Genomic DNA, 12,864 nt, shown 5'->3' with positions numbered 1-12,864 from the left:
GTTCCAGGACAGCCAGGGCTACACGGAGAAACCCTGCCTTGAACCCTGCTCCCCTGTAAGCTCACCTCCAAAATCAATTTTCTTTTTTCCTGCTGGATTTCTAAAACAATCATTTTTCCGAACAGGTAATCGTAAGCGTCCCTGGAGCAGGGTACAGGGTATGTGGTTCCCAGAAGATTTAGGATTAACTGCATTGGAAATAGTCGTAGGCAGCCGGAGAGTTGCCAGGAAGACCTAGCCCATTCCTGTTGGCGATTTACCAGTGCCCGGTAATACTCTGGTACCAACCTCTTCTTTATGCAGTATTTGTACCTCTTCACACTTGTGTAAACTCACTTCCTGCTGTTTCAGCCCAGCCCTAGGCAGGGTCACTGGTAAAGACAGAACCAGGGATGCTTCCTTTTTAAACGCTGTGATGGGGATTTGCTACACCCTAGCACAGGCTTTACACCACCAAGCCACAGCCACAATCCAGACTTTTTGAAACCCTGGAATGTGCTAAGTAGACCGGAGTGTGTCTTGGGTTTACAGAGCTCTGCCAGCCTCTGCATCCTGAGTGTTGAGATTGAAAGCCACATCGCCAGTTTGGCCCAGTTTTTTATGTTCAAAACAGTCTCTAGCAAAACAACAGTTGGTGACTTCTTATGCTCAGCACCCAGAAGGGCAGGAATCCTGGGAGTTTGTAGTCCCAGCTAAAGTTAGAACTTACAACTCCTTTTGGCATGTTTCCAGCTCAAAACTAAGCCACCAAGTAAACCCCAAGTAACCTCAATATGGGCTAATGAGATTAGCTACTGCTCTCCTTGGCGAGCTCCCGGTGCCTCCTCACCTGGGCACCTGTCATGCTAGCCCAGCAGGTTTGCAGCTTAGCTAGAACAACCAGGGCTCCTCAGCCACGAGTGGAGTGGAGTTCTTGGTGGCTGTGTGTCGGGGCAGAGTTGTACCCATGCAAGGTATGAAGTCTATGCACGGGTTGGCTGGACACGGTCCCAATTTGCTGTGGACATGGGACATTGCATGATTGAAGGAAACTCATAGCCATTCACTTAAGGAAATTTAAAAAAAAAAAAAGGGTCCACACAAAACTATACAGGAGTGCTTGTAATCACAAGATGGTTACTAACTATCTCCCAGGCCTTTAGTCGGTGACTGGACTAAGGTCTGCACAGTGGGTACCATTAGCACCCAGAGGCACATATGACTCTCAAACGTACTCGACCTTTTAATGCTTGTTAGAAGCCTGTCTCATGTACCCTAAGGCCTCAAACTGTGGATTTGAGATGACTTTGAACCCTTGATCATTCTACCTCTGCAGCCCACCTGCTGGGATGTAGGCTGCACCTTTTGTGGTGTTGGGGATGGAACCTAGAACTTCCCAAACGCTCAGTAACTAGCTATGTTCTCTGGCTCTGAAATGCACTGGTAGGCACAGAAGCAGGCTGGGGAGGCACCTAATGTGACTCCAGTCACCTACTGTTCCGGAAGGGGTGCAGGACGGAGGAGTGAGAGCCAGCACTTAGGGCAAAGAGGAGGGGATCACAGAGGGGCATGACGGTTTCAATTCCCAATTGTGCTGGTTAAACAACTGTGCATTTGGCAAAATGTAAAAAACCCTGTATCCTTACAAAGGGTTAACCTGTCTGTCAAGTATACCTCAGTAAACATCACTAGATAAGGGTAGGGTCAGAGTGGCTGGGTTATGGTGGCACACACAGCATTTGGATTTCTGAGTTCGAGGCCAGCCTTGTCTAGAGCGAGCTCCAAGACAGCCAAGGTTACACAGGGAAACTCTTATCTCAAAAACCCAAACCAATCAACACCTCCCCCACCCCCACACCCCAAACAGAGCCAGAGGCAGCAGCTAGTGAGAGGCGGCTGGCTTAGGAGTTAGCCTTCATGACCAGGAGGTGGGAAGCCCAATGGAGATCCTGATGACTGACAGCATGCCATGGAGAACTTGGTGCTTAGACTCAAGTCTGAGGACACAGACCCTCTCCGAGTCAGTTTCCTTCTTGAACACATCCCAAAAGCTAAGTGTCTGTCTGGTGAGTGCATAAGGGCAGGGACCCGCAGGGAAGCAGGAAGACCAAGCAGGCGGTTACTCAAGGGTCCCACAGACCCGCTTCACACCCATCTGAGGTCTAGTGGTCCCCACTCCAGCACGCTTGGGCACCAAGCAGGAGATGTAACCGTCCGAGATAACACCCCTGCTGTCCGGCAAGGTCAGTGCGGCCTGGCTAATGGCCACGCTGACACTAATAGTTTAAGCTTCTTAAATTCTAGGCTAATATCGATGTCCCACTTTTGCAGCAAGGTGACACAGGGAGCTTTGCTGGGCCTTGTGTGTGTGAAGTGAAAGGGAGAGGATGGAGACAACGTAGACAATGTCAACACCTAAAGCATTTATTTGAATATCTTTAAACTTTTTACATATGATACATTCCAAATTTTACAATTGTCCACAGATATTAAAATTATAGCCAATTTATTAAACATATGATTTTTCCCTGATATGGAAAGCATGTTATATAAACATTTCTACAACAAAAACATGCGGCACAAATGAAAGGAAGATGTGTGGGTAGGAGAGGAGCAAACAGGACATTGCCACAGTGTGAGTGACGGCTCAGCGCTCTGGGAAGTCATTGCCCAGACCGACATTCCCAGGAGTGAAAGAAACACAGGCCACCCTCTGCTAATGCCAGGCTCCTGTGGAGTCAGGCCTGAAGGCGGAAGTGCAGATGTTTAAAGCCTGCTTGGAAGAAGCAAGCTGTGCTCATGATTTTTTTCTTCCTTCTGGGCTGAACCCGGGACCTCACTCATGCTAGGCAAGTGCTCTAGCCCGGGGCTCAAGCCTCGAGATGTTCCCACAACTTTACATTTAAGCCTGGTAAATGGAAGGTGAAAAGCCAACGGAGGCTGAATTTAAAATCTAAAGAAACTGCACGTCTCAAAGGTCAAGAGAAGCATCAGTTACCTCATCCGTTACAGCCCATTCAGACCATGGCGAGGGCAGGCTAGAGAAAGGGAGTGCACAGGAGTCTAGATTGGGCTTCCTGTTCAAACCCTCCCAGTTCCTGAGCCTGTGCCCCGCTGAAGAGCTAACTGAAGTCCGTCCTTTGAAGGGAGGCAGCCCCTCGCATGATCCTTGAGACTGTGCTGTCTGCACTTCTTCGAGCCTCTGGTCTGGATTTCTGACCCTGCTGATACAGAGGCATGGAGACAGCTGTGTGGAACAGAAGGTGTGGACGCGATTTGAGAGGCTGAGTGAAAGGTTCTTTGATGGTTAGGAAATCTGAAAGGCCCTTTCTGTTCCTGGAGACTGGAGTTCGTCCCTCTGCTGAACCTGCTGTCACCGTGTCTATGTGGCGGCTCTGCACACATCCGTCAGATGAGGAAATAGGTGTGCGGCACCAAGTGGCTCTAGTTCTAGAAAGGCACCTCTTAGAAAAATACCTAAAAAGGACAGATGTTTGTGTGCATCTGAGGAAGGCCCTGAACCAGCCAGCAGACTAGTAGCAACACATCTGATCCAGGGTCTCCTCAAGTTACCCAGGCTGGCCTGAGCTTGTAACATGGTTGAAGCCAGCCTTGAACTCTTCGTGCAGCTTAAGCAGTCTGAGTGCTGGGTTACAGGCTTGGAGCAGTGCACTTGGCTGAGGCCTGTCTGTCTGTCGGCCACTGTCTGCCTGAGGGTGCACGCTCTCTGCTTAGCCTTGGGGCAGAAGGTTAGAGTCTGGAAAACTAGGGGGTCCTTTATGTCTCATAAAGCCCTTTAAGTGAGTAATGCTCTCAAAGCCAAACGTCTGGACAAAGACAGTGAAAGGCGGCCATCTCCACCCTAGCCTTTCCTGTTAGAGTCCCCAGCCCTTTAGGCCATGGGGAGAAGGGAATCCTGTCTTCAAATTCAACTGCTTTGCTCTGGAGGTGAGGTCCAGTCCCAGAGGTGAACTACACTCAGCCTCAGGGCACCAAGGAAGGAAGGATCGTCCTGACAGGCCCCAGGCTCCTCTTGGCCTCTGCTGAATCCGTGGGCAATGTTGGACCGGCTTGGTTACTGGCAATTGAAGCAGGCGGCATCGGAAGGAGCGTGGCTCCAGTCTAGAAAGGATTCTCAGTCCAGGGAACATCTGAGGGACACGGGAATAAAATCTGGCGGAAAATGATTTTCATCAGTCCCTGGAGCCAGACTAAAAAAAAATAAAACTGGGAAGAAAAGCTTAAATAAAGAATTTATTTCAAAATAGATTCAGCCGAACTTATTTCCTGTTGTCTTTCTGGAAAAGCCAGCTGGGTTACAAAACTCCAAGTCCAGGTTTGTGGTGGAGCAGCAGTTACAAATGCTGCCAGTCGATGCCCACCAGGGTCTGGTTGGCCTCCTGCGCGTGTCCGATCTCCTCGGTGATGCTGTGCTGCTGCCAGAGCTTCTGGATCTTTCGAAACCGCTCTTGGCATAAATGTAAAGGATTTCCTCGTCTAGAAAGAGACACAAGTCACTCACAGGCTCAGTTTATCCATCCCTTGAGTCCCAGCCCCTCCTGCGCCAGGAAAGGGACATGGCAATTGCTGCCAATTGTAGTCTCTGTTCAGTGCATGACCGAACATTCGTGCACCCACGCACGCACGCGCACGCACGCGCACACGGCTGGGCAGATGTGCTGAGCAGAGAAGGTAGGTACTCCAGTGCCACACTGCTAGACTGAGGTCAGGGAACGGCTGCTGGCCCAGGTCTGAGTTCCGAGGCTAAAACTGTTCTGTGGGTGTTGTGTAAAAAGGTGGTGGGGCGAAGGCCAGGGTGGAAGGATGACAGAAGACAGGCCTGTCACCTAGGAGTACAGGCTCTGCTGGGTGGCCTTCCTGTGGCTCTCACTCCTCAGGGCTACAGGATGAACTGCCAGCAGGTGGCATAAGGCCCAACCTTGGCTGGCATTGAAGTCACATCTGCTTTAACCCTTTCATCCCCTGGGCAAGAAGCTCTGCACCTGCCTCTGTGACTCTGTCTTCTCCACACCTATCTCTGGGCAGGCGCACCTGGTCTGCCACCAGGACAGGAAAGGCCTCCCCAGAAGGGAGCCCCACAGGCCGGACCTGTGAGGCCGATGATGGGGATGCTACGTGACAACTCAAGGCAGTGATAGATGGGACTGAGTTGCAGTCTCTCATCTTCCTCATACCTGTCCTGTGTTCCTCATGACGGTCTCTTAAAGTTCTTATTCTCTCCTCTCTCCTCTCCCCTCCTCCCTCCCCCTCTCCCTCTCCCCCACCTCCCTCTCCCTCCCCCTCTCCCCCACCTCCCTCTCCCTCTCCTTTTGGCCACACGTGCACATGAGGCAGTTGGAGGGCTCTCTCTGGGTTACTCTCCCTTCCATTATTCTCTGTGGGAGTCTGCAGCCTTTACCATGCCGCCCTTTTGTTTATTAATGAACTGAAAACTTTATTCCACCACGTGCATGCACATGCGGGGCCACAGGCCATGCTTGCCCCGTGGGTGCCTTCCTCTGTCTCCTCCACCTCATCTCCTGGACAGGGCCTTTTCACTGAGCCTGGAGCTCACCATTTTGGTTGGGCTGCCGAGCTCTGGGGTGGCCTTTATCACGCCCACACTAGGGCATGAGTGTGGGGGATCTGAATACAAGCCCTCGGGCTTTGGAGGCAAGCACTTTACCCTCCGTGTGATCTCCACTTTAAAAGAATCAATGTTTTTCTGTTGACATGTGAGTGGTCATAACCTGTGTGTAACACAGGGAGAAGTCAGAAGTCACCCTCAGGTGTCTTCCTCCTTAGTTACTTGCCAGTGTGTTTCCTGAGAGAGGGTTTCTTGCTCTTTGTCTGAGCTCACTGACGGTGAGGCTGAGGAACACCTCCCTCTCCTGCCATCTCTACCTCCTCAGACTGGGGTCACAAGGGTGCAGCACCACACTCAGCCTTTCGCACATGTCCTGGTGTCCTCAGTCCTCATGCCTGCATGGCACGAGTGTTACCACTGCAGCCTTCTCCCCACCCACTCCTGGCTTCTCCAAGGTAGAAAAAAAAGGAGCCAGGTGCCTCCTTGAAAACCAGAGTCCACCGGCAGCAAGCCACCTTCAACAGAAGCTACGCCTGGGTACCGGCCCAGCTGGCCCTCCCGGCTCATCATGCTCACCATGAAGGAAGGGTTCTTTGGCTTAGGGTCAGTCTTCCTAACCCCAGGCTGGGTCCTTACCTGAGTCCCTGGTCAGTCTCCCCGTAGTCATCAAGGTAAGGAGGAGAATAAAAACAGCCTTTGGTTTTGCCAGCTAAAAATAGCACCTGACATTCCCGTACTCTGTGGAGAGAGCAGTCATCATTGTGCATTTATGTAAGTAACAGGGTGTTACATTAATTCAACTCGAAGAGAAAGGGCTTACGTAGGGAAAAAAATGCATGAGCACCCCGGGTCAGGAGACCGGAGTAACTACAGCAGACACCGGAGAGCAGCAAGGTACCTGCCCAAGTCTGGTGTGGTGCAGGATATCCAATCACACCGTGAACACCATGATTGTGTTACTTACTGAGAAAAACTGTTTCTAGTTGTGGTGCAGCTCAATTTTAGCACACACCTTTAATTCCCGTAGCTGAATAGACATGCCCTTAGCACACACCTTTAATCCCAGAGTTTGCAGAAGGAAACACCCATGTTTGAATGTGATGAGCAGAAAGGTGATGAATCAGAAAGATTTGACAGAATAGGATAGATCTAGTTCTCTCAGGGAGATGAAGGAAAGGGAAGCTACTTAAGAGGCAGAGGGGGCGTTGGGGATTTAGCTCAGTGGTAGAGCGCTTGCCTAGCAAGCACAAGGCCTTGGGTTCGGTCCCCAGCTCCGGAAAAAAAAAAAAAAAAAAAAGAGGCAGAGGGAAGTGAGGGAGGAGGCAGTTTTCCCGAGAGTTTCACAGAGATAGGATGAAAAGAGAATGAGCCAGACAGAGGTGAAGACAGAACAAGCCAGAGAAGGAGAAGGAGCCAGAGATTAGAACAGATCGCCAAAAGGTAGTGTGAGATCAAGCAGAGCAATTCAGAAGCCGAGAGAAGCCAGACTGAATCAGTCAGGGTGGAGGAGTTTGATTGAGTCAGAACAGCTGAGCTGAGCAGCCAGCCAGACCTCAGAAGTAACTGGGAAGGGGTGAGCTTATTCAGCAGTAGGTCTCTGAGGCTGAACACAGTGTAGACCTAGGTTAGATTGTGGAGGGTAGACGCTCTTAGGACTAGGCCTAGGTTAGCAGTAAGCCTCTGGGGGAACAGTTACTCCAGGAAAGTCAGAAACAGTTTTACACAAGTCTTCAGTGGAACCCCGATGCTGGAGTGTACCTGGTAGTGATGTGCTATGAACGCATACAGTGACTTTGTGTCGAGAACCCAGGGCTCCAAGAGTAGAATTTAAAACAGGTAAGTGTGGGAAAGACAGCTAACTTGTAATCAAAATGCTATTAATCTTCCCCCAAATTATGAGAAAATTACGCGTTTTGAAAACTGCACAACAGTTACTAAGTCCTTCCTGTCTGAGTACAGTTCCCACTGACAGCCTGTGACTGCAGGAAAAGCCAACAGCACTGGCAAAGCAGAGGGAAGCTATGCTGGTTTACAGACTCAGGAGGTGTATGTGTAGGTGTGGGAGTCCACAGAGACAGCAGACCCTGAGCAGTTGTGAGCTGCCATGCGGACCCACACGCGGGTCTTCTGCAAGAGCAGCGAGTCCTGACAGGGAGATCGTTACCTGATAGGGGGAGGGAACTGGGGACAGGGTGCTCATATTTAAGGAGACACAGGGGAACTGAGCTGTCAGCGGCCATACGGGCGATGTGAGAGCCACGGCCCTTCATGGTCTGCACACAGTGGCACAGTGGCTTCAAAGTGCCTGTGGCGTTCAGGTGACCAGCACGGCCGAGGCCCTACCTCAGGAAGATGCCGGCCCCAGAGCCGCAGGAGTAGGTGTGTGCTGTGCAGGCCCCGACATCCTCGCCCTCCAGCTCGGCTTGGCAGCAGTAACTCTGAGAGCAGAGGAGACTCCCACATACGAGGCACAGGGTAGGGGCTCTGCTCTTGTCACCACCTGATTTGGGGCACCTGTAAGACAGAGACACGATAGCCAGCAGTGCTACGGAGGAACAGGTACAGAGCACCCTGGAAGATAATCTGTCAGTGCTAACTATCCTGTGACAGGACACTGGGACACACACTAAAACCACGTACCAGAAACACCCAAGGGAGCAACATCGGGGGGACAGGCACACACGAGTACCATGTGAACAACAGGAAAGACTCCGGGGCAGGAAGAGTGATGTCCGCAGTCACGCCCAGATCTCAGATGCAGTGCCAAGTACTGCAGACACAGACAGCCACTTAAATGGACAACTGCTGTCACTCAGACACAGGGAAGGGGAGAGAAGAAACTTCAAATGACAGATTGCATCGGTCAGGATGGCACGTCTGGGCTGTATGCATAAGGGAGCAGACTGAGCAAACCAGTAAGCAGCGTGTGGCCTCTGCCTCAGTTCCTGCCTCCAGGTTCCTATTCTGAGTCCCTGCTCTGACCTCTGTCAGTGACAGACTGCAACCTGTGACCAGGTTAACACTTTCTCCTCCCCATGTTGCTCTGGTCAGTGCTTTATCACATCAGGAGAGTAAATTAGGGCAGAGACTTAGCACAGAACCCAGAATGCTGTGTCTACGGGAAAGGAGGGAGACGCAGGAGATACCCGGAGCTTCAGTCTCACAACAATGCTTGATTTATGATGAGCATCCTCTATGCTGCCTGAGCACGAAGTGCTTAAAAACTCATTAGGAATCACAAACTTAGGGCTGGAGAGATGGCTCAGTGGTTAAGAGCACTGACTGCTTTCCCTGAGGTCCTGAGTTCAATTCCCAGCACCCACATGGTGGCTCACAACCATCTGTAATGGGACCAGATGCCCTCTTCTGGTGTCTGAGACAGAGACAGTGCACTCAATATGGGTAAATAAGTAAATCTTCCCATGGCAGTGACACTGTCCCCATCATGTCATGGAAAGGACTGCTGATCTTTCTCCCCCAGTGAAAACAAAGAGCAGCACAAACCCTCCCTCCGCCTGCCTGCAGAAGGATCTGGGGAGGGCGCTAAGGAAGTAACTTACGAGAAATTGGAAGCTTGGTTGATGAGGCTGCTGTAGTCCTCCGGAAGGTCTATCAGTTTGTTGGCTCCTCTCGGGTAGCTACGAGGATAGAAATGAGAAGGTGAGTAAACATGTAAAAGGTTAGTAAATGCCTCCCCTGTAACCTACGATGGACGGCTTGGAGAACTAGGGACCCGCACTGCAGGCCTTCACTGCGGACAAACGTAGTACCTGGCTGTGGTGGAGGTGAACCTGATCGGCCATTAACAGATAACCCTCTAAACTGCCTAAGATTGTGTTCCAGCACAAGGTTTCCTGGTAGAGAACAGGACACAATCCTCACTGTCTTCCCCTAAGTTATTCCAAATGGCTGTCAGTCTTCTGGGCAGACTTTAGGAATGGAAAAAGCCCACCTGTAATGGCTGTCCCTTTGGAGTGTCCCAGTGACTATGTCCACTGCTCATGGTGAGACAGCTCGGCAGGCAGAGGTGCTTGGTGCCAAGCTGATGACCCGAGTTCAACTCCGGGAACCCATAGGTTGGAAGGAGAGAACTGACACCTGCAAGCTGTCCTCTGACCTCCACACAGGCATGGCATGTCCACACCAACATCCATTTGCAAATAAAAATGTTAGAAAACAAGACAAAAACAAAACAAAACAAAACAACAACAACAAAAAAAGAAAAAACCAAAGAAAACAGAAAAACCCCACAGAAAACCAAAAACCAAAAAAACCCAAACCAAACCAATTCTGTCTTCTACACTCTGTTGTAGGTTCTTTCAGTGGAGCGGGTGGGCAGGGGTGGGTGGGGCTATGATGGCAGTGTCTCAACAGTTCCCACTCTTCACTTGGTGTGCTCAGAATAAGTGAAGAGCTTATCAGAAATGCCTTTTTTTTTTTTTTTTGGTTCTTTTTTTCGGAGCTGGGGACCGAACCCAGGGCCTTGCGCTTCCTAGGTAAGCGCTCTACCTACCGCTGAGCTAAATCCCCAGCCCCCAGAAATGCCTTTAGTTTCTGCCCATTTAGGCAAAAGTCTGGTGGGTGTGGAAGGTGGGAGAGCAGGCGAGAGCGCCCACTCTTGGCTTCTACTGGTTGGCACAGTATCAGGAAGCTCTGCAATGCAACCTCAGGACTGACATGGGAAGGTGTGTACTTACTAGGGTGATCTGAAGGCACTATGAGAACCAACCATTTTCTCTCCCAGCTACATTGGTCCTGTGACGCAAGAAACTCAGAACAGGAAGTTCAAATCCAGTCAGTACCCGAGGGCCTCTTTCTCAGTGTGAGGCGCTGTTGCACCTGCGGCTGCTCAGTGCAGGGAATGCTGTGTGGGTGTCCACTCTCCAGCTCCTGAGAGCCAAGCCTGCACTTCCCTGTGGGAGACTCTGGACAGCACTCTCTAGTCACCATCACCCACTGCAGTTTAAAGGGAGCACACACTAGGACGCCAACCTTAGAGAAGCACGGTGCCAGGAGTGGCGTCCATGCTCTCACAGCTTGCCATTATTATCCTGAGCACTCCAAGGCGAGAAGAATGTCCTGTTCCACAGGGAGGCTGCTAGCTCAGGCTGGGTGGCTGAGGAGCCACCATTTACATGTGTGAAACCTTCACAAGGCCCAAGCTCCTCATAGCAGGCACTCTCAGCTCTGGGTATGTACCAGCGAGCTCACCCAGTCTCCTAATATGGTGGTGTAGACTCGAGAAACAGCAGGCTTGGGCTGGAGACATGGCCCAGCTGTTAAGAGCACTGACTGCTCTTCCAGAGGTCCTGAGTTCAAATCCCAGCAACCACATGTTTGGGGGCTGGTTGGCTCAGTGGTTAAGAACACTGACTGCTCTTCCAGATGGTCCTGAGTTCAAATCCCAGCAACCACATGGTGGCTCACAGCCATCTGTAATGGGATCTGATGCCCTCTTCTGCTGTGTATGAAGACAGCCACAGTGTGCTCACATACATAAAATAAATTAAAAAATAAGGAAAGCAGCAGGCTTGAGCAGTGAGACACCTGTATGATGCAGAGGAACGTTTTACACAAGTGCTGCACAACCAGTGCGTGGCCGTTTGAATGAGAGTGGCCTCCACAGGCTCAAAGGGAGCGGTAGTAGTAGTGGGTGTGGCTGCTTGGAGGAAGTGTGTCATTAGGGAGCGAGCTCTGAGGTCTCAGAAGGTCAGGTCTGACCCAGTGGTGGTGCCTCTTCTGGTGCCTGTGGATCCAGATGCAGAACGCTCAGCTTCCTTTCTAGTGCCATGTCTGCCTGTGGGCTGTCAGAGACTGTCAGGGGACCAAACCTCTGAACTGTAAACCAGCCCCAGTCAAAGGTTTTCCTTTATCAGAGTGGCCACCGGATCCCTTCATGGCTGAAGGCCCAGTGTTCAACTAATGCTCAGACACAGCTGAAATAAACAGGGAAAGAAGTGGTCTTGGACAGTCACTAGGGGATGCTGTGGTGGTCAGCTGACTTCCTCCCAGCTGACGTGGAGCATGGAGGGCGCCAGGCGGGTCCACAATTATGTGAGAAGCACATGGGGTAGCTGGGTTTGTGCACTGTCAAGGTATGAACACTTACTCCCTCAGGAAGGAGGTGGGGTAGCCAGAGGCTGCACCCGAGATCCAGCCCCCGTTTCCCTAGCTCACAGCAGCCTTTGGTCTTGGGGGCAGGAAGCCTGAGTACAGAAGGTACAGGGTTGTCTGTGGTTTCTGAACAGTCACCCTCCCTCCTTCCAGTAAGTAGCCACTAAGCCACATCCTGCACGTGACAAGTGACTCCTAAATTGACCAGCTGGAAACGTCTCCTCTGCTCAGTGGACACCAGCTCATGGAAGCTCATTATACGATCCCTGATATTTGGGTCATCTGAACTTCCTCACAATGAAAGAGGAGAAACAGAAAAACAGCCAACAAACTTGGGTGAAGAGCTACATTTCTAAAAGCAACTTTCCCATAACGTAACTTCCCCAAGCACAGTTAATGTGGTTGTTTTTTCTCTATCAAGGGTGCAGGGTACTTTTGCTCTTGTCCAATGCCTGGCAGGAGACTGAAGTGTGCAGGCACACCATCTTCTGAAAGCCAGGAGGTCAAGGGCCATAGCACCAAAGGAACACGGCCTTCACACTCATTGTGGCCTCTCACCACCCACACACGAACATCCCAGTTCCTCTAACTCACCTTATCGCTCCTCTCTCGCCGTTTAGATACCTTTTAACTTCGCTGTTCTGGCACCAACTTTAAGGCAAACAGAGGAGGGGAAGTTACTATTTTGTGAGACAGCTGGCCCTGACTCAGCCTTCTGTCTCAACCTCCCAAGTGTTAGGATTCCCTGGATTTTCTGACATTTACCAGTTCTCTGACACTAAGTACATTCCAATTGTACAACCCTTACTGCCACCCGTTCTTACCTGGACTCTAACATCCCTTACAGCACTCCTCCCTCTCCATAGACTCTAACATCCCTTACAGCACTCCTCCCTCTCCATAGACTCTAACACCCCTTACAGCACTCCTCCCTCTCCATGGACTCTAACATCCCTTACAGCACTCCTCCCTCTCCATAGACTCTAACATCCCTTACAGCACTCCTCCCTCTCCATGGACTCTAACATCCCTTACAGCACTCCTCCCTCTCCATAGACTCTAACATCCCTTACAGCACTCCTCCCTCTCCATGGACTCTAACATCCCTTACAGCACTCCTCCCTCTTCATGGACTCTAACATCCCTTACAGCACTTCTCTTCTTCTCTGTGAACTATACACATT

At 51.0% G+C, this 12,864-nt stretch overlaps 1 protein-coding gene across 6 annotated transcripts in view; it reads right to left on the bottom strand.

Annotated features, from left to right (window-relative positions):
- Positions 1 to 2,387: 2,387 nt before the first annotated feature.
- Ubr2 (ubiquitin protein ligase E3 component n-recognin 2) overlaps positions 2,388 to 12,864 on the bottom strand; it is a 79,879-nt gene continuing 69,402 nt past the window's right edge. For 5 of the 6 annotated variants that reach the window (XM_039083816.2, XM_063267355.1, NM_001412818.1 and 2 more), the window contains 5 exons: positions 12,275 to 12,331; positions 9,127 to 9,204; positions 7,910 to 8,080; positions 6,203 to 6,304; positions 2,388 to 4,476 (listed from right to left, as the gene is read on the bottom strand). In XM_039083816.2, coding sequence (XP_038939744.1) covers positions 4,335 to 4,476; positions 6,203 to 6,304; positions 7,910 to 8,080; positions 9,127 to 9,204; positions 12,275 to 12,331 — 550 coding nt within the window. In that variant the 3' untranslated portion in view covers positions 2,388 to 4,334. Of the gene's footprint in view, positions 4,477 to 6,202; positions 6,305 to 7,909; positions 8,081 to 9,126; positions 9,205 to 9,518; positions 12,332 to 12,864 lie in introns of those variants that run through there. The other variant, XR_010054612.1, reaches the window with a different exon arrangement.

This window comes from Rattus norvegicus, chromosome 9 (genome assembly GCF_036323735.1).
Source record: "Rattus norvegicus strain BN/NHsdMcwi chromosome 9, GRCr8, whole genome shotgun sequence".
Classification (NCBI taxonomy): domain Eukaryota; kingdom Metazoa; phylum Chordata; class Mammalia; order Rodentia; family Muridae; genus Rattus; species Rattus norvegicus.
The sequence above is the reverse complement of the archived record's forward strand: the minus strand, read 5'-3'. Positions and strand labels throughout refer to the sequence as shown.